Source organism: Chaetomium fimeti, assembly GCF_033439085.1.
Source record: "Chaetomium fimeti strain CBS 168.71 chromosome Unknown B0H64scaffold_5, whole genome shotgun sequence".
Taxonomy (NCBI): domain Eukaryota; kingdom Fungi; phylum Ascomycota; class Sordariomycetes; order Sordariales; family Chaetomiaceae; genus Chaetomium; species Chaetomium fimeti.
Window position 1 is genome coordinate 454,392 of NW_026944333.1, and position 22,021 is coordinate 476,412.

Consider the following 22,021-nt stretch of genomic DNA (forward strand, 5'->3'; position numbering starts at 1 on the left):
GAATATTGTGGTTTGTCAGTGGGTTTTAGAAGGGACCTATGGAAGGAATATTGCACAGCCATCTTCCAGCTCCTGCCCAGGCGAGCAGGAGGTACCTTGTTACATAAAACGGGGGTGAAGTCGAAGTCCGACTGCAAGAGGAAGGTACGATTCCAGCCCCGGAGAGGATTGTCTCAATTAGATTACCTTGAAACTTACGCAATAACACCTTAAAAAAACTTCCATCCCATTGGCTTTTTGAGTTTGCTCGTCTTGAAATGCAAAGGTGAAACGTTGTATGCAGAGATCCCGGTGCGCCTGGGCCAGAACAATCCCACTTATTTTGTAGTCCCGAGCTTTCACACCCCACCGGCCCGGGGGGTCATCCGTGGCTTACCTAACATCCATGTGCTCTCGCTTCCTGTTACCTCAGCTCCTGAGGTCATGGGGCTGCCTTTCATCGCGATAGCTTCGACGTTAAACCTCTCCTCAATATCCCGAACTACCCAGCCACGTTGTGACCCCTAGCGTTACAAGCTCTAACTAACGATTGAATACGACGATCGCAAAACCTAAACATCTTAAAAACCAACACTGTGATGGACGAGAAACGCGCGCCGATGCCACCGCCGATCCGTCGTGGCCTGAGCCCTCTCAGGGTGGTGTTCGCGACGGGATACTTGGCTCTAGCGGCCTTCCTTTACTTCAAGTTCGCACCACTGGTAACGGTTTCCCAGCCGAGCATCCTCATCCCTGAACATGATCCAGCGACTCAATCTTCGGTGGCCCATGAGCTTGTCCCTTTGGAGGCGCACATCATGAGCAAGTGCCCGGACGCAAAGGTTAGCCGCCGCCCACATCTCGTCGCTTCAGCCTCGAGTTGCTCACACGCTCTAGGACTGCCTTCGGGAATTAGTACTGCCCACGATGCAAAAGGTCTACGACAAGGTCAACTTTACGCTGTCGTTTATTGGAAAGTACGTCATCTCTATGCCCCCGTCGCCTCCCCTGTCGGACCCCGCTGACCCTCCTTCCCCAGGCCGACCGACCAAGATGATGGCGTGGACTGCAAGCATGGACCGGCAGAGTGTATGTTTCCCGACCTATCTTTACATGGAAGGCGCATCTAATATCAGAGAATAGGCCTCGGCAACATCATCGAGCTCTGCGCGCAACGGCTATACCCCGACCCCAAGACGTACCTCGGCTTCACCATGTGCCTGACGCGAGACTACAAGCACATCCCGCAGCGCAGCTTGATCGAGGACTGTGCGCTCGAACATGCGATCGACTTTGACAAGCTGAACGACTGCGCGACCAAGGACGACGGGGCCTTTGGCATCGGCATGCTGAGGGAGAGCGTACAACGAACAGCCAAGGTAGAGCCGTCTTCCCAGGATAGCCGTCGTCTAGTTATATTCTAACTAACCACTCCCCAACTCCTAGGCTGGCGTAACGAAGAGCTGCACGGTCCGCCTCAACGACGAAATCTACTGCATCCGCGACGGGGGCGAGTGGACGGACTGCCCGTCGGGCCCGGGGGTCAACGACCTAGTCATTGCGATCAGGAAGCTGTACTCCGCTTAAGCGGCTCGAACACTTCGGCCCACAAGTCACTGGCCTCGCCCAGGGTGTAGCATAGCGTAACGGCGTCCATGCCCGCCTCGTCGTCCCCCTGCATGGTCTCGAGCTGCGCCAGGACGCTCTCGAGCCCGACCGCCTTGCCCGTCGCCTGCGTGGCGCCCGCCTCGAGCGCCACGTGCACGATGTGGATGTGCAAGTGATAGTACGTCGGCTGGTAGTGTACGTACAGCTTGAGCTGGTCCCGCTCGACGCCCGGGTACACCTTGGTGGCCGCGTCGAGGAACTTGGCCTTCATGTGCCGCAGCCAGGGTATGTGCTTCTTCCGCAGGTCGCGCAGGCTCCAGAGGTCCCGCCGCTCCACCAGCCCCAGCAGGTGCAGCGCGTCCAGCGTCTTGCGGTCCCAGTTGAGGTCGGGCAGCAGCAGGAACCCCTCCTCCGGGTCCTGCCCGTACGCCGTCCGGTAGATGACGTCCTCGGCCTCCTTGGTCCCCTCGATGATGTTGAACGCCCAGTTCAGCCGCCCCGCCTCCCGCTGCGCCTGCATGAAGGGGCGCACATGGTCGCGGTAGATCTCCGGGGTCTCGGTCACGAACCGCACTCCCTGCTTGCTGTATTTCCTGATGTGTTTTTCCGTGCACGGCCAGATGAGGTTGATTTTGAGGTCGGCGAACTCGTCGTGGGGGTCGTGGTGGTGGTTATCGGCGCTGCTGCTGCTGCCTGCCGCCGCACCGCCGCTGCTGGCTAGGTACCAGTGGTAGATGTCGTTGGCTCCGAGGTTGGTTATGCTTCGCAGGGTGGCCGGGACGGAGCCTAGGTAGTCGGCTGAGCTGGGGAACGGCGCGCGCTCGAGGATAAGTAGTGCTGGTTGGCTGTCGATGGTGCCGACGAGGGAGGACCGGCGGCCGGCTTGGTCTGCGGCGTGTTAATACTCGGTGATGTTTGTGACTGGCGCTTTGTTTTTCTTGGCGGGGGGTTCAGTTTCGGGGTTTGGTTGTATGTACCTTGGTTGAGCAGTCGCTCGAATTTGAATCTCGGCACGAGCGCCTCTGCCTTTGCTTGGTTCTCGGTCATGGTTGTTGATGTGTGTGGTGGCGGCTGGATTTGTGATGGACCTGGGCAAAGTCCGGACTGCCCCGCCAGACCCCGCGTCGCCGCGTGCCGACTCCATGTTGTGTGGAGCAGGGGTTCGCAGGGCTGATTACAGGGATGCATTGAGATCACGGGCAGCTGAGCTCTTTCCTCGAACGACCTACTTCCTGTTTTGGTAATTCGAAAACAGATAGACTTTCGATTTTTATGACACTTTTTTTCTTTATTTTTATTGGTCCTTTTCCAGCTATCAAATCCTTCGCCTCGGAGTTTGGGCGGAGTTCCGCCTGCGTCTTCAAGCAATATGAAATATACCTATGCAGGACCGAGATACCGATACCGGTGTAGTTCTAACTGAAGAGCAGAGCTAAAGGTTGGCAGGTAGTACCTATATAGTATGCTTTGACTACCACCTAGTGAATCCTGCGACCGTTCAGCAACCTCCATCGCACAACCCCCTTCAGGCACGGCAGGCACAGAGAACACCTCGGGACTTTGCTTGCAACATAATACATACGTCTGCTGCATAAACGGTTCTGGTAACCTGTCTGTACATACAAGCGAGCCCCCCGGCCGGCAGCGGCGGGGGCCAAGGTGTCTTTCCTCGGGCAATTGCGGGTTGGGGGTTTGGAATGAAGAGGCACATGCTTGGTACGATCCCTGGTCCTGCATCCACCTAGGATGGAGATGGTGAGAGGGACTATTACGGGAGCATCGTCTGTTACGGACTGGCAGGGTCGAGCTTGACGAGGTCGAGGAACCAGCCACGCCAACTTGGTAGTGGAGAGGGGGTGAGAAGAGAAGGAACTCGGCCTGGTGTACATTGATGAAAACCGTTACATGTGAAAGCCGAGTATGATCGGTCGGAGCTCACGAAGCGGATGGAGAGCCGAAGCCAGGTCGGGGGAGGTACCCGGGGGAGCTCCCCATTCGCGCGGGAGGACGAAGTTCCATACGCGTAGTATTAGCAAGGCCAGTGGAAATGAGAGGGGACTCTCAAACAAACGAATGATTTGCATGTGGACTGCTTCTGACCGAGCGGAGCAGCGTCCGTGGTTAATATTGACGGCAATCTACCAAGCGGTGAGTTTCGGGTGCAACCTCAACCCCCATCAACCCTCCATCCATCCGCGGTCATGACAAAGCCCCTGCTGCCGTCAAAGCGCGCCGAACTTGCTTCGGCAGTTACCGAGCCGCCTCCCTTCTCGCCATAGCGGTTTATAGTACATATGTCCATACATAGTACATCCATGAACAGGATGGAGGGATGTAAGCTGCACGGAGCTCCGCCCCTCGCACGAACCACGCATCAGAAAGGACGGCCGAGGGGGCGGCTCTGACGTATCCTTATTCGGGCCGGTTCTGGTTGATACCCCCAGGGCGACCAGAAACGGATGCACCGTCCGAACCCGGTTCCCTCGGGAGCCGCGTTGCCGGCCCATTCACGGCCCAAACATGGGTGCTTTGAGCGAGGTTGCATCGTCATGTTCTAGAATGCATGTTGGTTCCGAAGCGTGACCTGTGTGGTTGCACAAGATGGGCGCGGCGGTCAACGCCTTGTCTTGCTCGTCAGAGGCTCTCGGCCGTGCCCCCTGGAGGAATTGCTGCGTCTTGTCTCGGGGGTCGAACGAGCAGCTAAGCATGTCCGTCGCGTAAATCAGAAAGCGAAGTTGTTGTTGTATCCAACGATGCCATAGTATTAATGTCGTATTTAGTGCGATACCTGAGTGGGCATTGCGATGGATGTTTGATAGTTGTACCAACTGAGAATAACAGGAATCCCTCCCTTTTGGATACGATATAAGTGTGTATACGATCCGTCAAATCCTTGACTTTTGCCTTGGCCATCCTCCCATCCCATAATGATCAAGTCCTTCTGGATGTGCTAGTAAAAGACTCCCAACCCGCTCCTGCCCTGGAAATGGATGTGCTCGCTCGCTCGCTTGCTGTGTGAAAAGAGAAATCCAATGCTGATATGCCGGGTCCGCGAGACCTGGTCTGGCCGTGTGCTGAAAATGGTATCTCACTCCCCGACCTCTCCAGAAAGCACCGACACCCCACTGCTCACGTCCCGCTAAGGGGAAGCCCCGTCGCCGTGAACTCGGAGGTGGCCGTCCGCTCGTGTAACGCAGCACGGCCCTAACGGTATATCGACCGCGGCGGCCGTATCGTACTCGGCCACCCGCATACCCGCGAAACTCTCCGCTCCCGGCCCTTCCCAACCTCACCGCATCGTCTTCGTACTCCTCCACACTAACTTGGGCACCGCTTCCGCATCCATGTCCTCAACCCCTTCGTCCACCTCCAACGGACCAGACGCGGCAGCAAGTGCAGAAGTCGGAGAGGTGGCGCCCGGCTTGCTCACGTCCTTGCGCATGCTCTGGGGGCGATAGCTGCGGCCCTTGGTCGCGTCGTCCTCGGCCAGCTTCAGCAGCGCCTGGGGATCCTCGCGGGCGACGCGCTCCATCTCCTTGTCGGCGAGGTCCTTGGTCTCGGCCAGGCGGCGCTTGATGTTGGCGACCTCCTCGCCACAGTCGCCGTCGCGCAGGAACTGGTGCGCCCCGTGCTCGCACATGCTCTGCACGTACTCGAGGCCCTTGTCTAGCTCGTCGTAGACGTCCGGCGGCGCCGGCTTGCCGTCCGGGCCGAGCATGTGCGCGGGCCCGCCGCGGGTCATGCGGGCGCCCGCGCGCGAGTACATGTTGCGCGTCGCGCGGGGCCCGGCGCCCATGCGGCGGCTGCTGACGTAGAGTAGGGGGGGTTCTTCTTCTGCTGCTTGGCTAGGGTTTGCGGTTGCGGTTGGTGCGACGGCGATGTGGGGGCCGCCGAGTGATGTCCCGACCGTAATGGATGCATCGTTCTCGTCGTCAGGGCTCTCCATCTCGGCGAGGCGCTTGATTTGGGCTACCTTGGCTGCCATCTTGGCCTTGCGCATCATATTGCGCCCGGCACTGACGAACTTGACGAGCTCTTCGAAGAACATTTGCACGTAGCTATCGTAGTAAACGATGATCATACTGCGGGAACGGTATTTCGGTGGCCCGCCGTCTGCGCTAATGACCGAGTCTGTACGTTGTCGCTTGCGGAGTGTCGCGCGTGCGCGTGCCTGCCCGGCTGCGCGCATCTGGCTTGCCTGGCGCTGCAGGGCTGACGGCGACTGGGACTCGGAAGGGCTCGGTGGTGACGGCTGCTCCGTGTTAGCCTTGGCTGCTGCGGCACCGGCCGCCGCTGCCGCTGCCGCCTCGGTGGCGTTGTCGGCATCGGACTGTGCTACTGGGTTGCAAGGGTGGGCTTCCGGTTCGTCGCGCGGCTTGAGGGACTCAGTCGAACCCTTATTCCGCACTGACTTTGTGCGGTATGACGGGGTCCCGCCGGGAGACCTCGCCTTGTTTTCCCCGGTCAGCTTCGCCAACTCGAGCTGGCGCTGCTCGATCTGGCCGTTCAGCTCGTCCAGCTTCTTGAGCCAGTCCGGCACATTGGTAATTAGGTTCTTCAGGGCCTCCATGGCGAGATCCTCCTCCTCCCCGCCGAAAGGAGCGACCCCTCTGTGTAGGTGTGCCGTGTTGGGCAGCGGGTGCGTGCGTCGCTAGGCGGGCACGCACCTAACGCAAACACGCTGGTAGGCGAGTGTTTGTACTGTGCGTGGTGCCCTGATGTAAGGGGCCGTGATGATAGTTGCAATGCGCGGCGCCGTCGAGAAAAACGGTAGGTCGGTCGAACGTGAGTAACGATGCGATTTTGGGTGTCGATCTCGAGCTTCAAAAAAATATACTGCGGAGGTCGAGTCGTGGTTCACCAGGTATAAGTTTCGTCCACGCAAGAAAATAAAGAGCGCGCGCGGCTGGTTGGTAATATGGAAGCGGAAATCGATGCAACGTCGGCCGAGAAACGCAATTCGATCAAGGATATTTCCCGAGCTCCCCGGGGTTCTGCGTTTTGTCGATGCGCGTTGGGGGTGTGAGATGTTGGGTGTGAGTTTGGTGCGTGCCTGAAGGTGGTGCGTGCCTCCCGGAGACTTTCTTTCTGCGCTGCGCGTGCTGAGTGCTGCTCAGAGGAAATCCCGAATGGGCTTCTCGGTGGCTGTCGCGTGGGATTGGGTTGCGGCCAGAATGTGGCCCAGGGGATGCTAGCGCCGCCGAGCGGGTTTGATCCGCAGCTAAAGCCGGGGGTCGCTTGCCGTCTGGTTTCCTCTGCCAGGATGTGCCTGCCTTCTTCGTTCTTCGCTTGCTCTTGCTCAGAACACAGAGCTCTCGGTGACAGGGAAGCCACCACTCCACGCCAATGGAAGTCTGGAGGAAGGCGCCAGCAGTGGGTTTTTCAAGAATCGGTGGGGGCCCAACCCAATCAACAAATTTCGGGGTCTGGGGGGGGTCCAGCCTTTCATCGACGACCACCACCTCAATTATCGACCAGGGGTTGGGGGAAGGGGTCCTTGGTAGGGAGCTTCGCCGTTTAGGTATGGATGTTATCGAGGAAGAGGAGGAGTGCAGCATCTCGTCAGCACACCACAGGCATCTCGCATATACATAGCCACCAAAAAGAAAACAAGAACGCCGCCCTTCGCTGGCAATTGGCGGCTCGCGGGCAGCTCCGGCCGCATCACTCCACATACTTTCGTCCGGCCCCGCGACTGGGCTTGCTTCTGCATCTGCAGCTCCTCTGCATGCCGATCACGACAAGTCTTAAAAACGGCATTATTAAGTGTGGCCCCCTGTCCCGTCTGTACCCTCGCCTCGACCTCGGTCTTCCTTCCTGTTGACTCGACGCACATCGGAAGCTCCTCCATAGTTCGACCGTCCGTTCTTTGTGGGGGTACCCCGGACAGCTCATACGGACCATTTGCTGCTGTCAAGCGGTTATGTTATGTGGTTAGTTTCTGTGTATGTCTCGCACTTTATTCTTGGACCTGCAGCAACCCACCCAACCCCGATGAGGCTGCTTTGGCCCAAACCTCCGACAATTCGCGGGGGTAGTACTGAGGTATGTATGCACCCTCACCATCTGCGCATTGGAATTATTTTCCTCTGCGGAAACCAAGAATGTGCGGCGACGAGGGCGGGCCGCCCGAAGGCGGTCTGCACAATCATGAGGAGAGCGGGGGTCAACCTCTCGGCTGCAGGCCGCAGGGCGGAGGAGGGGGGGCGGTTGTCTGCAGGCGCGGGAACTGGCTCCTCGATCCGGCGTATCACCCGCCGCCGGTTGCGGGCTGTCTCAGTTGTTTCGCAGTGGCTGGTGTTGACTTCAACCCGCACCAACACAAGTCGCCCGCCGGGCAAACCGCCAGAGATGGCGTTGACGAGTAATCTGTACCGAAGGGGACAGCCAACCAGATTCCACCCTCGGACATGTTGGCGAAGCCTGTCCACAGTATGCATACCCTGATCTTGACATGACTGACACCCTCGGCTCTGTCAATGCAGGAATCCATCTCACCCAAGCGCCCGAATGCGGAGGACGTGACATCGGCTTTTGAAGGGCGACGCCACAGCCGACGGCATGAATAGCCTCGCAGCGACCGTGCGGGTGATCCAAGGCCAGTGGGCGCCTGGCTAGTGGCCGTTCCGAGAGGCTCGGTCCGCGCTGGGCACTGACGCGATGATCCAGATCTCCGCGCGGCGTTGCGGCGCGGCAGGCTTGCCCGTTGTCTCTGAACGCCTCGTTGTGTCACTGATCGTCCGCAGCGTTCGGGACGCATAAACGCCGTGCCACCGGTTGGGGCAAGATTCAACCCTCAAGCCGCTCGAGCGTTTATTTGACAGGATACGATTGTGTAACGTCGTTTTGCAATAACCATCGACAGCGCTGTTGGCAGACCTTTGCATTGGATAACTGCCAATGCACCACACATCCGAGTTCGAAGATACTCCTGTCGGCCTAGTTAGGTTACAAGCGAGTGCGAGGTCCCTTGAACCTGTCGGCAATGGTTGTCTGACAGGCATGTGTACAGAGAACGCGGCGTTTTCTCACACTTTTGCTCCGGAGTTGGCAATGACTGCCGGTGCTGTGAGTTTGCCCTCGGTCTCGCTCCGATGCCGCCTGACACTCATCCACTTTGACCTCATAACAACTTCACCCCGAATTGGGGAGCACCGATTCCTCACGGCTCGGTCGTCGATCTGTCGGCACCTGAATGCCAGTGAGTGGTAACCGCCGGCCAAGTCCGTCATCAAAACCGCATCCTATTGCAACTCCATTGCCGCATTTGTGCGAGAAACGGCAAAGTTTGCCATTCTCGGCGGATATTTCTCGACTTTGAGCCGTTCTCTTGCCGTCCAGGAAGATCCTTGCAGGGAAACAAACCTCCACAGGGAAGCTCAACGGCGGCCCGTCCGCATTTAACCCACCCATGTTGGCCGCGGCGCCGAATTTCATGTGTCACCTTGTTTTCGAAGGTTGCAACCATCGATTCAAACACTTCAAAATCTCGATCACGAACAGGCGAGAATCTCTTCCTCGCAGCGGCCTTCCATTGGTGGCTGTCTCCAGCCAGCCATCGAACACCACCCTCCCGAGGGCCAACCACGTTAAGAGTTGCCCGATACGGCAACCAAAATGCGGGATGTGCAATATTGCAGGGGGAGAAAAGGCTGCAGTTGGAAGAACATTGCTTCCGCCTCGCCAATCTCCATCTCATCTCTATCCGCAGCGTGACCGTGACCGCGACAAACTGAAACTGATGAAGGGGGACAGTCACACAGGGCCCGTCACGCTCCGCTCTGCAGCGGCAGCAGCAGCAACAGCCTGCCTAGCCTGTGATGCGAGCCTGCATGTCTTTTTTTCACGGCCCAATACAATTATAGCAGGACCGAAGCAACCCCGGGCTTTCATCCAGAGTGGAATCTCCATCGCTAGCCGGCAATCGTCGATATTCAATCAAGATTCCCGCTGGCTGCCGCCTTGCCTCCCGTGCTCCATCCTGTGTCTTGTGATGAGAGTGGAAGTTGCTCCGTCTGACAAGCGGCCAACAGACTCCGCAACCAAAGAAGATCCGCTTGCTTGGCATGCGAGCGAGGTCTGCTCAACGCCGAGCGAGCAGCCAGTCGCCGGCCGCGAGCAAACTCTTTTCGGGTCGTGATGGACGGGCACACGGGCAATCCTACCAGGGCCGTGTCGAATGCTTTGCTGGTCGTCCCCTGCCTTGGTCGGATGCTTCAGCATATGGCCCGTGCTCTGCTCTGATCTCTTTGCCTGTCACTCCGATCGTCGCAAACAAGCCCCAGTCGGGCAGTTGCGGAGATGCCCTTTTTCGGCCCCCGGCGGGGGGAATCGGCACACGCTGCGAGAGGGCCGGGATAGCTGGTCTCGAACGGCCAATTCGCAATTCATCCTGACAAAATAAGATGGCAAAACCCGGGGTTGTTGACTGCCTGGTCCGTCGCCCGACAGGCGTGGCACGTGGGAAAGGGGACGGGGTGGTTGAACGACGGATGGCTGAGCGTGCCATCTCCGCCCGCAGCTTGTGCGACCTTCGATCCCATATTAATCGGCGACCTTGCCCAACGTTGGACGCCGGGCCGGCTCGCAGCGACCGTTGAGCTGCCGTCAGCGTCGCGGGGCCCGCAATACGACGCACGTCATGTGTCTGGCGCGGGAGCTTTGTCAAGGATGAATAAGGACCTTGTGCGACAGGACAAGAGAAGAAGAACCCGGGGTTCGCAAGCCCATCCGGAACGAACCCTTGCCTGTAACGTTCGACCTTCACCAGCTAACCGAACATGCTTTCAACGAGCTCGATAGGCCACCAGACAACCAACCTCGGCGTCCAGTGGAAGAAAAAAGAGAAAAGACACACACATCTCGACAGCCAACCAGAGAAAGTTCTCTGCATTGATTGCTGGAAAGCGAATCAAAAGAGCCAGTCCAAGCTTGGCATCTCCGCGGCACAAGGATCACAATCCAGGTGGACGCCATCCGCTCCACCACATCAAGGCGCTTGACAGGGCTGCCATGTGTCCCCCATCGACGTGTCCTTTTTGTCTTACAGCCGACAGCCCACTTGCAAGGCGAGGGAATCACAGCCTGTTCTCAGACGGCACAAAACCGGCGAGGAGCAGGTCAAATCTCGATGGTCCGGAGAGGCAGAAACCCCAATTGGCTCGGACCTGCTTCCGCCGGTTCCAGCTGCTGCTGCAAGTGCCCGCCGCAGAAAGGCGGTCAAGTTAAGCCAACCCCAGAGCCCCCACCACCGTCTTGATTTTGGCCTTCTCTGCTTTCCCCCAGTCGACACTCTTGAGTGCCTCCGCAGCGGGGTCGTCGTAGTGGAGGCCCCAGAGCTCGTCGACGACCGTGTTTTTGACTCGCGGCCAGGGGTGGAACATGAGGGCCCCGAGCCGGGTTCGAGCCTCTCGGATGCCCTCCTGTTTTTTCAACAGCAGATCGTCATCACTCCCGGGCCCAACGGCAGTTGGCGCAGGGCTCGGGTCTCGGCCGAGTTCCGCGATGGCCCCGTACACCCTGATGCATGCCTCGATCTTTCGGACGTTGCCGGTCTTGTAGCATGCTTTTTGAACCTGCAGGCAGAGGCTCTTGTAGTTGACCCCGCGGCACTCGGCAAAGATGCCGACGTGGAAGAGGAAGGCGACCACCTCGAGTGTCGGGACAAGTACCCGATCTGTCCCCTGCCAGATCTTGAGGTTCCGGACCAGAGCGGCGCACACTAAATCTCTAGCTAGGGGCGACCGCTCGCAGAACTGGCATAGAGCGGCGCGGGTGGCAATGACCAGTTCTTCGTTCCCGGTATCGGCAGACGACACGATGCCTGCCATGAGAGCTTCCATCCATCCATCCGTATCATATTTTACTTTGGACGCCGCAGGGTGCAGCCAGTCCTGATCAAGTAGGTCGAGGAGGAAAATAAAGTACGCCTTGGACGAAAACGTTGACCTGCGGAGTATGGCTGCTTGGCTGGTGATAGTCAGTAGCCATTTGACGATATGGAAAAGCCACTTACGTTGGTTTCAAGGCAACGGCAAGCGCTGCCTGTGCCTCAGCTCTGACCCTGTCCAACTTCTCTGCCGCCAGTCGCAGAATACGTAAGAACAACACCGACACTAACTGTGTCGCCATGCCCGATTCCCCGTCCAACCTTTCCCATAGTGACTTTGTCGCCCGGATCGCCTCATACCGGACGTGAGACCCAACGTCACCCCTTGCAGTCGTTGTATAATCATCCAGGCCCTCGGCCACAAGCGGCAGAAACACGCCAGTGTTCTGTCTAAGAAGATCGCTGCCCGTCAAACTCTGGAGTATGCACGCTCGGGTGTCTGTCCAAACGTCGTTTTTCCAGCGCTCCATGATGGCGTCGCAGATGAGGGTTTTGTCCTGCTCCGGCGCTAGGGTCGACGCCATCGGGTATACGGCAGCCAGTGCAGAGAAGTGGCCGCTCGTCGTCCGTGTTTTGGATGATTGACGTTCGCGGGCGGCGTCGGCCCACCCTCGGATGGCCTCGTCGCGCTCGGGGTTGCTGCAGAAAACCATAAAGACGACCGCGGCCTCGGACGCCGCGGTGATAATGTCGAGCTCTGGCCAGACAAGCCACTTTTGGAGGTTGGACCGCGAGAGGGCGACGAAAGTGGCCAGCTTTTCAGTCCTGGCACCCACCGATCCCACCAGCTCAGCCAACTCCGCACCGCCTTTAGACATTAATGACCGCCCAGGCAGGAGAGTACAGTTCGCGGCTGACGCTGCCTGAAGCACGGGGAACGATGATATGATCAGTCGGCTTGCGGCTTCTGCGACGAGCTCTGGTTTCCGGTAGGTCTTTGTGTCGCAGTCCTTGAGGATACCGAGCAGTGCATCGAGAGAGAGCTGAACAAGCTCGTCAAATATTGCCGCTCTCTGCGCTCCGGCGGCGGCGGAAGGCAGGGCATCAAGAACTGCAGCGAGGCTGGAAAACAAGCCGTGTCTCTCTTCGACTTGCCGGTGTTGGAGTGACTTGATGCGATCCAAGACCAGGGAAACGGACTGTGTCAGCCGTTGGAGAGGGACCGTAGCTCCTCCGGATAACTCTTCCGTGATCATACCGTAGGAAACACCCGCGGCCCGTCTTGAAGCGGCATCGGCATCGCCAACCCCTCTCCACCCGAGCAAGCCATCTAATATGGCCTCTCCATACTGGCCTGAAAGTTTGGTGACACCTAAGGCAACGTCTTGGAGGGCCCTCGATCTCAGGGCCACTGCATGGTAGTCCACAGTTTGGACAACCCAGATACCCTTATCAACGGTGTCGGGGTGGCGCCCGATCAACTCTTGCAGCGCAGCCGACGACCCCCGCCTAATGTTTCCTGACGGATCCAAACAGGCGGCAGTAACGAGGCTAGTAGCGATGACCTGCAAGATGGATGTTGCTGAGCTGGCATTTGTAGTCATGTATGTGGTCGGTACCGCCAGCAGCTCCGGCGTGGTGTATCGTCTGGCGAGCGCCCAGGTGCCAAAACATGCTGCGTCCCTCACATTCGCGCCCGTAGAACTGCCTGAAGTGTTTCGCCTTTCGAATGACAGGCCCATGAGCAGGGCATGCACGATGTCCGGAAGGTTCTCGGCCGGCGGAGACCGCCGATAGAGTAAGTGAGAAAGCGTGAGCATGAGACCATGCCATTCTAGGGGGTCGACCATGCTGAGGTCTTTCTTGGACGTTCCCTGTGGGTCTTTGGGATCCTTGACACGGAGGACGTTCCTGTTCAAGGATTCAAGGACGGCCTCGACCACCTGGGAGGCCATATCTTCTTCCAGCTTGAGCGTGATGACACCGAGAGCCTTGCTAGCTGCAAAGCGGACCGGCGTGTCGTTGTCGGCCAAGCTCTCCAAAAGAAATCCGATGGTGGTTTCGACAATCTCCATGCCTTCCATATCCTGCGGGTTTCGCAAAATAAGAATAGCTACTGCCCGAATGACCTTGATCATAGTCTTGCGAGCCAGAGCCGATGCCATCATAGACCCCGCCTTGTCTCCCTCGGACGCTATCCCATGCACAGCGTGGAAGATGGTGGTCAAATACCGATCCATATCCGACGTATCCGCCGAGGACGCCAAAATGCCGGCCAGAAACGACAACACCCCAATATAATGATACGGCGTCCGCTCCGCCGCACCCTCAGACCGCAGCGCAGCCAGCGCCCAATGCACCAGGGCATCCAACACCCCCAACTGCTGCATATCCCTGCGCATCGAGATGCGCACCAGCAGCGCCTTGGACGCATCGCGCTCCTTGCCCGGCGACGCCAGGTACTTGATCGCCAACGGCACGATGCGCGTCGTGATAGTCGGCAGTCCCGCAGGCCACGCCAGGCCCTCCACCCTCGCCACCTCCTCTTCCTCCTCCATCTCCTGCGACGACATGCTCGCCAGGTCGAACGGCGCCAGCATCAGATGCGACAGCCACAGCAGCGCCACATAACGCTCCTCCCACGTCCATAGCGCGCCACCACCACCACCACCACCATCACCACTACCACCACCATCACCACTACCACCACCACCAACCGCTGGCGCCACATCATCAGCCTCCCCCGTGGCACCCGCCTCCGCCCCCTCCAACGCCGCGAGTAGCAGCTCCAGGTGGCGGGCCTCGTTGCTCAGGAAGCGCACGACGACCTTCTCGCCGCGGATCTTGCAGAAGGTGTACAGCAGCTTGCAGATGGCACGGGGCAGGGGCATCAGCAGGTCAGAGGCGGCGGCGGCGGGCCCGCCGCGGTTGGGTTGGTTGGTCCGATGCTGCTGCTGGGGGTGGTGGTGTTGGTGGTACTCGAGGTAGGCGTCTCCTAGGATGGGGAGCCAGGTGGGGAGGTGGGGGTCGAGGAGCTGGGGGAGTTCTTGGAAGGGGTCGAGGAGCTGTTTTGGGGGGGGGGGGGGGGGGGGGGGGGGGGGGTTAGTTGTTCATGTTGTTTGCTTTTTTTTACTTTTTCTTTTTCGAAAGTGGAGGGAAAGACGGTATTGTGAGGTGCCGTGTGTGTGTGTCTATCAAGTGAGTCGGACTTACTGAGGAAACGAGCCGCTCGGTTTCACGGCTTCGCACGCGCGACCGCACTGCGGCGGTTCCGCCCTTGCCATCCTGCTTCCTGAGAAATGGGCGGAGTGACTTGTCAAAATCTACAATGAGATCGCCTGAGATCTTCTGGAGTTTGATATCGAGATCGTCTTCGGGGGCATCCATGGTGGTCAGTCGAGGGTTTGGGAGTTGATGAGTTGAAGTTTGAGAGTGGGTCTGCGTTTTGTGAGGTTGAGGCTTGATTGGGAAGGCATGATGTCTCCCCCTCAACTTCAGGCATCAGCGCAGTTCTTGCAGGTTTTCACAAACACACTGGTATCTTGCAAGTAAAATTATCATTGGAACCAAATTCAACTCAGTTAAGCAAGGCTTGTCCGTTGGACCTAATTACACGGGTATCTATATAACTTCGCTCCCTGACCACTCCACAAGCTCCCCTGTCGTCCTCGAATTCACACACCCACTGCCAGCGCCGCGACGATCACATCCATCGCCGAGCTGTGCGTCGAAGCATTCGGCCCTTCGCCGAGATCCGGCGGCCCCGTCCATTTGATACCCAGCTGGTTCCTGTCGTTCCGGTCACTCCCCCAGATTGAGTTGGCGTTCTTCTCTATCGCCGTCCGGATCGCGTCTTGCGGTGCCGCCTTCTGCAGATAATGCAGGTTGCGGACAAAAATGCCCTTGAACTGGCTACCGTCGGCACCGCAGTTCGGCTCGCACTTGTCCACTTCGCGGATGATGCCGTTTTCGTCGCTGAGGAGTGCAATGGCCGCTTTGGCGATGGTGACGGCCTGATCCAGGTACGACGAGTCTCCGGTTGCTTTGGACAACTCGGCCAGCCCGCCCAACACCACGCCCTGGTTGTACGACCAGGTTTGCATGCCGTTGTTGACGCAGCTGCCATCGGAGTTGATGCTGAGGCCGTCATTGATGAGGTTGTCCTTGTTGATCATGCCGCTGTTCTTGAACCATGCCCACTCATCCTTGGCAATTTGGGTGTACTCTCCCTTTTTACCCGGAACGCGGTTCGCAAGGCTAGCCGCGACGCTGAGGTAGAGTTCGTTGGCGATCGCATTTTTGTAAGACTTTGCCTTGCTCCACCACAGGCCGCCGCCGCAGGTACCGTCTGTGCCGGCCTGCATGTCCCTGAAGATGTGCTCGGCCATGTTGAGGTAAGCCTGCTCGTGCGTCACATCCCACGACCTGATCAGCGCCAGTGCCCACCAACCCTCGTCATCGTAGTAGTTGTTGAGGAACTCGGAAAACCCCCGCTTGCTCGCCACTTGGAATTGGTAGGTCGAATTGGTCAAGCCGGTGGCGGAGAGCGTCTTCTGTCCCGTGACAAACACCCGCTGTGCTCCGCCGTACGTGTTGGATATGATGCCGGGGACATCCAGGCCCTGAGCGGCGGATCCAGCATTCAACGCCCAGTCGGTGAGGACAGTGAGGCAGTTCGCGCTGTTCCACCAGTTCGTTGTGCTCCAGAGCCCGGAGGGCGAATCGTACCAGCCTTGGAGTGCCTTGGCTGCTTCCAGGGAATTCTCGGCCGAAACTCTCTGAGCATGTTGGTCTGGTATGGTGGATATTAGGTGAACAGCGCGAGCGGCAAGCCCGCCCCATCGTAAAGATACCATTTTGGAGTGTTTAGTTGCAGAGTGAGGATGCGGAACGGAGACTGATAGTCGGGGAGAGGCGGCATAAATAGGGTCCCCCCGGCCACCGGCCAGGGACTTGACAGCGACCCAAGGCGACGCAAGCAGAGATGGATGACCCTTCAAAGATGGCGTGTTCATGAACACATAGCCATGTCCAACAGCATACTGGGGCCCGAATGTAGCCTCACGTCCCGAAAAGGAAGCTAAATCACCTATAGCTTCCTCTGATATGCCGTCCGGTAAGCCCATCCCTGCAGTTAGCTGAGACAGTCCTATCACAAGCTCGCAGGAAGGTCGCCCCTTCGCCGGCCAAATTGTTGCTTGAACAACATCGCCCGGGGGTAGGGCCGGATGGCAAGGCGACTCACGCGGCATGGCGGTCTGGTGGCCAGGGGATGGACCATGGTGAGTGAGCAGCCGATCCGACTCGGCCAACCATAGCTGCGACGAGCGCGTACAATGCCCGACCGTGGTGATGTAGTGTAGTAGTCAGTAAAACAGCCTGCAATGCATTGTTAGTTCCCTGATCGCCCATGCGCAAAGGGTCAGGCGGGTTATCTGATTGGTAACGATGTTGTCCTTGTGCCAGTGCCGCGGAGACGGCCAACGATTCCCTTTTTGCAGTTCTTGCAAAAGAGGGTTGCGCGTTGGAAGACGCATGACTGCCCAGCCCGCGTGTTGGGACCACCTGTTCCAGCTGTGGGGACAGGGCATCCAACGGTTAACGTTACCGTCATGATCGTTGCACAGAGGCACGCAGCTTCGTCCAAAACTGGAAATCATGGACCTTACAGCTACAGGTAAAGACCTGGAGGTAGGGAGCTACCCCGCCAACAGCTGTGATGCTCCATTATTTTGAAAGAGGCTTGGTGCAACCGTCTTCTGCGCTGTTGGCTTTGTCGTTTGAGTGCATGGGCGGTGTGCAGACCGGGTCCTTGGGGTTTGAAGACGAGCATGTCGATTGAAGGCAACGAACCCCCGACCAATCTGATCTCGAGAAGCCGAACTTCGTCCCCAACAACGCCCAACTCAACGTCCACATACCTCCACATTTCCGATGGGAATCTGGCATTTCCGGGCCCCGGGAAAGGGATCCAACTTTCTTCCTGCCCTCGCAATAGAAATGTCGCTCCCGTTCAACCTCGATGCCGCCCTGTTGCCGAACGTCGGGGATTCCGAGGGTTTCAAAAACCTAAAACGTACGAGGTATATGAAATGGGACCCGGGAATGGCCACTTGCACGTCCATTGACTGCCCCTAACCTACCTTGCCAACCAGGCCTGCGTGACTGATGTAACGAGCCATCAAGGTTTTGCCCTGTCGTGAAATACAGACCTCTGTCCACTGCAGAAAAGACCGACCACATGGATTCCGCCAGCAATTTTGTGTTGCTTGTTGGACAACCATCCGGATCGGTGTGTTTGAGACCCCGCAGTGACAGCAAATGATCTGACACTGCATCGGGAAGCAGTTTGTTCTCGTCATCGGTGCGACAGAAGGATCGCGGAGGAGAGCCAACGTGGCAAACTGCCGACGCCGCCTCAAACCGTGCTCGCAAAGATCACCGGACCCTCTGAGAGAAGGTCATTTGAGGACCCTGCCATCTTGCAAAATCGGCCGATCTGAGCCCTACAGCTGGCTGATGCCACTGATCGGCGGCCGCATATTGCCGGACACAAGCGCAGAATTGATGCTCGATTCTGGAGTAGTGAAGGGGTCCTTCGACGCGTCATTCGCGGCAATGATGCCGTCTACCCATGTCCGTGAGGTTGTTGGACTCGGGCTGCGATGGAGGAGGTTTTGAGGCGATGAGGGAATGGAGTGATGAAGGTGCTCTGCGCTGCCGGGGTGGAGCCTTCCGCGGAAGGCTGCCAGACGACCTCTTTCGTGCACGAGCCATCGAAGATTTGCAGCACAGTGGGTCTCCTAAGATTTGAGGGTCTGGGGAGTCCAAGCTCCCACTCAACCCCGCAGCTGCCCCGCAATCTGCTCCCAAGCCCCACCACAGCTGCCAAATTCCTTGCAATTTCCGACATCGTCTCTTCTTGAACCCTCAACCACCGCACTCACCACACTCGACAAGCTAATGATTCATCACATCACACACCGACTTGACAGCACGGGCCGCTTTCCGGCGCAATGTGATTACTAGCCATTCACAGTTTCAGCTTAGTTGGTGAAAGAATAGGCACCAACCTCGAGCCGCCCACTCTTGGACGTCGCAGATGGAGCTCCCTCTCTCGCCCTTCCTCTGGGGATGGCTTGTTTTGATTGCCTGCAGATTCACGCGCAGCAATTCTCACAAGCTGGGTTAGCGGCAGTGTTGGATCGGTCCTCCTCAACAATGACATCGCAGTTACCCCGAGCCACCTCTCTATTGGCCCGAAATAGCTCGAGACCCAAACATGGGCGATGCGAGAATCCGAACGGCGTGGCAAGACGGACTGAATCTCATCACCGGAACGTTTCCCGCTGGCTGATATGGCTCTCGGCGCCTTTGCCGTCGAAGAACTTGATGGTATCGTGGTGGGATGAGATTGGCCATGCCTGTGGAATCTTCGTACGAGGCTTGCCGAAACTACCTACCTCCTCTCCGGGGCTGTCTCAATCGATACCATGACCCCGTGGTGTTTGCCTTGGGGCTGTCGAATTACCCATATTTACGGAAACGAGGTCGGTCCGAACTCTCACAACGCGAACCCCCGGCAAACGAGAATGAATGGGGTGCTTCGTCTGGGTGTTGAAAGCTCATCTAGCGCATCATTAGCGAGCGGCCTGATACGACATGCGGCGACTTCCGTGAGTCACATACAGGCCGTTTCGAGACAGTTCTTCTTCCGCTTTTCAGGTGATTCTTCCGTCGACGACCACCAGCCCGGAACAACCTAGCCGTTGAATGGGCCGGTGGCCCGGTATGGGCGACTTAATAGAGACGCTGGACTTTCAGGCTGATTTCACCGCGGCCCGCTGCAATTGCTGATAGTTATCACACGGATTGTCGTCGCGCTTTTCGCGGTTTCAACGGTCGAGGAACGCGTACCATGCATATCACGATCCCTAATTTCATAGGCAGCGCGGCGTTGCCCTGCAACAGCCGGAGCGGAGGTTGAGCCCGTCTTGGCGCGCCCGACTAGCCGGGACTGGCGCCGTGTCAAATAAATCATGACAGAATCTGCGTCAATTGTTGGTATTGTTGCGTCTTCGCGTTGCTGTTACGCGCGGCATACCGAGATTTGAGACCCGCACCGGCCAATCTCCAATGTCAACACCACAAAGGCACGCGTTTGCTGCGCAGGTTCATATGCCTTCATTTGGCAAATGACCGTGCGCTTCCGGGTCTCTCCGTCACGGTCAGGGAGCGCCGGCTCCTCCGGGAACCCCCGCGCTAAACCCTCGGTAGACCCGGAGGGCGTCGGCGCCGTGAGGCTTGAGCCGCCAAGATGCAGGCCCGGGCGGATCGGGGCTAGCGCAGAGGTGATCCTCAGGAGAGCCAGTCTTGTCTGATCTCGCAGGTGGGACGAGGCGCCACATACGTGCATCGTGACAGGAGACGCTTCGCGCATGCCTGTTTCAGATACAGTCGGCACTAGCAATGCCAGGGACTCGCGTGACGGGAGATCGATCTGGACAACGGCGCAGCAGATTCGAGAAGGGTGTGCCGAAGCATAGGGCCGTAAACCGAGGTCGCCACCCCCGATTCGCATGTCGTTTGTCTGTCACCAGGCTGGCTGACCCTCACCGCCAAAAATGTCAAGATACCACGGGGGCTCACCGCAGACAAGCCCCCCGGAAAGAGGCTGAACGGTGCCAACAGAAACGATACGTCGCACGGCAATGCTACGATTAACGGCCGTACTGTACAACAAGTACATACCCTTCGGTTTGAGGCGCGCAAACAAACCGGGCTGTCGACGCTGGCTGGTCAGCAATCACTGGCGGTGACAGCAGAACTAAATTAGATGCACCCGAAGCAGCATTCCCTACCCGCTGTCGGATCTTGCCCTCACAACTTATGCAAAAGTGACTTCTCTCTCCCTCGCGGGAAGTCAACACACCCACACCGGAGCCATCAAACCACGCTTACAAGCCCACCAATCACGACCCGCCGATTCGTGCAGGCGTCTGAATCGGGCAGTCAGGAAAACGGGCGCCCAAGCCCATCCCGGGCCAACCGGCAGACAGCCCGCACCCCCCAGCCTAACGGAGCAAATCCCGCCCGAATCGGATCGTGTTTGTGCGACGGGCACACAAAACGACATGCAGCACACACGCGCGTGCGCACCAGAAATAAAGACAAAAAAAAGTAAAATAAGAGGAGGAGAAAAAAGAGCACGCTTCGCTCGGCCTTGCGGCAAACCGACGGCCGGTTCCAGACCCGGTCTGACGGTCCCGGACAACAACACAACAACCCGGGTTGTTGTATGTACATACTTCGCCTAACCGAACCCACTAACAGAGCATCGGAGTGAGTTCCACTAAATTGTATTTGAACCAGGCGGATATGTCTCGGTGGCACCGGTCTGCCTGTGCATTTGTCTGAGGTTTACAGCTTAGATTAACATTACAGTAGTGTTCTCGCCTCGCCGGGGACCGGTGGGGCCGGTGGGAAGGAAGTGGTGCAGTGCACGAGAGAAAAAAACCGTTGAGGATGCCCACACCCCCTGGCACCCCGGCAGCCTTACTTTTTTTTTGTCCGTTGTGTGGTGACGTAGGTACCGTACATACCTACATAAGGTCGCCCCATACTTCGTACATACATCGCGGTGCGGCCGCGCTGGCCGCGATTGTCGGCGGGGTACCGACTGCACTTGGCTGAAAGAAGTAATCAAGATCTTCTGGCTGCGGCCATCCGAGTGTTGGGTTGAGTGTGAGGGGGGTTTGGTGGCTGGCATTATGCCGACGCGGGCGGATTGAGGTGAGCCGGCCGCCGCGCACTGCACTGTGTGCCATGCCATACAGTTTGGGTGGAAAGTTGGGGTGGCACAGGTTGGCAGCATCTCTGACTCTCTCAGGTCTCTCTGTCTCGCCAAGTTTTGTTAACTATTCGAGATTGGCGAGTGGTTGTGTCTGGAAGTACCCTTGAAGTTGTGATTGGAAGTGGAAAAGCAACACCCGAAACCTAAAAGCAAACACGGAGAACCCAAGGGAAAAGAGATAAAAATGTGAGAGGTGAGCCAGCACAAACAGTTTTTCCATCCCTTCCCGTCCTCTTTCCCGCGTTAACACCGTTTTGTTTTCTTCATAATGCTTGTAACCGACCACCTTTTTTTTCCCTTTCCCCTTCCCCGCGCAATTTTCCTTCCCCCCCTGTAACCTAGGCAAGTCCCCGTCCAAGTCCGTCCGTACCAACCGGTAGTCTCCCCCGAGTGATGAACCCCCCCCCCTTTCCAGTCTATCCCAGCCGAGACGCATGCCGAACCCAAGCAAAAAGTGTATCAAAAAGGAAACAAAGGAAATAACAGTGGACATCAGCGAAGAGAATCAAACGCCGTGAACCCGAACCCCGTCTATCAGAAGAACTCCTCGTCCGTGATAAGCCAGAACACAAACGGAAATGGTGCGGTTGTACCGTGTAAGCGAGCGTGGCCCTGCCGTCAGTCGCAAACCCCGGTAGCGTAACGTTGTGTAATGTCGGAGAGCAGGGATGGATGAGGAAAAAAAGTACCGAGCATCTGGGCGAATGCTGTACCAGGCGGGAGGACCGCAGGATCGGTTTGGCAGCGGGTAT

The 22,021-nt window shown here is 57.8% G+C and overlaps 6 protein-coding genes across 6 annotated transcripts; 1 reads left to right on the forward strand and 5 right to left on the reverse strand.

Annotated features, from left to right (window-relative positions):
• The first annotated feature begins 396 nt into the window (after window positions 1-396).
• B0H64DRAFT_176115 (uncharacterized protein) lies at window positions 397-1,473 on the forward strand. The gene is made up of 4 exons (XM_062798853.1): window positions 397-821; window positions 877-956; window positions 1,019-1,068; window positions 1,123-1,473. The coding sequence occupies exons 1-4, from the start codon at window positions 579-581 to the stop codon at window positions 1,401-1,403; spliced, it is 654 nt and encodes a 217-aa protein (XP_062657461.1). The 5' UTR covers window positions 397-578; the 3' UTR covers window positions 1,404-1,473.
• A 70-nt stretch (window positions 1,474-1,543) lies between these two features.
• B0H64DRAFT_418021 (HIT-like domain-containing protein) lies at window positions 1,544-2,634 on the reverse strand (the record flags this gene model as incomplete). Its single annotated transcript, XM_062805285.1, has 2 exons — window positions 1,544-2,475; window positions 2,565-2,634. The coding sequence occupies 2 exons, from the start codon at window positions 2,632-2,634 to the stop codon at window positions 1,544-1,546; spliced, it is 1,002 nt and encodes a 333-aa protein (XP_062657462.1).
• A 2,092-nt stretch (window positions 2,635-4,726) lies between these two features.
• On the reverse strand, window positions 4,727-6,157 carry B0H64DRAFT_418022 (uncharacterized protein; the record flags this gene model as incomplete). Its single annotated transcript, XM_062805286.1, has 2 exons — window positions 4,727-4,850; window positions 4,881-6,157. The coding sequence occupies 2 exons, from the start codon at window positions 6,155-6,157 to the stop codon at window positions 4,727-4,729; spliced, it is 1,401 nt and encodes a 466-aa protein (XP_062657463.1).
• A 197-nt stretch (window positions 6,158-6,354) lies between these two features.
• B0H64DRAFT_176109 (uncharacterized protein) lies at window positions 6,355-7,389 on the reverse strand. The gene has a single exon (XM_062798852.1). The coding sequence runs from the start codon at window positions 7,260-7,262 to the stop codon at window positions 6,552-6,554; it is 711 nt and encodes a 236-aa protein (XP_062657464.1). The 5' UTR covers window positions 7,263-7,389; the 3' UTR covers window positions 6,355-6,551.
• Window positions 7,390-10,700: 3,311 nt separating this feature from the next.
• Window positions 10,701-14,834, reverse strand: B0H64DRAFT_462274 (tubulin folding cofactor D C terminal-domain-containing protein). Its single transcript, XM_062807542.1, has 3 exons — window positions 14,630-14,834; window positions 11,603-14,481; window positions 10,701-11,556 (listed from the first exon to the last, which is right to left on the reverse strand). The coding sequence occupies exons 1-3, from the start codon at window positions 14,801-14,803 to the stop codon at window positions 10,812-10,814; spliced, it is 3,798 nt and encodes a 1,265-aa protein (XP_062657465.1). The 5' UTR covers window positions 14,804-14,834; the 3' UTR covers window positions 10,701-10,811.
• Window positions 14,835-15,090: 256 nt separating this feature from the next.
• B0H64DRAFT_418024 (glycoside hydrolase) lies at window positions 15,091-16,202 on the reverse strand (the record flags this gene model as incomplete). Its single annotated transcript, XM_062805287.1, has 2 exons — window positions 15,091-15,995; window positions 16,145-16,202. 2 exons carry the CDS (start codon window positions 16,200-16,202, stop codon window positions 15,091-15,093), a joined length of 963 nt encoding a protein of 320 aa, XP_062657466.1.
• Window positions 16,203-22,021: the final 5,819 nt, after the last annotated feature.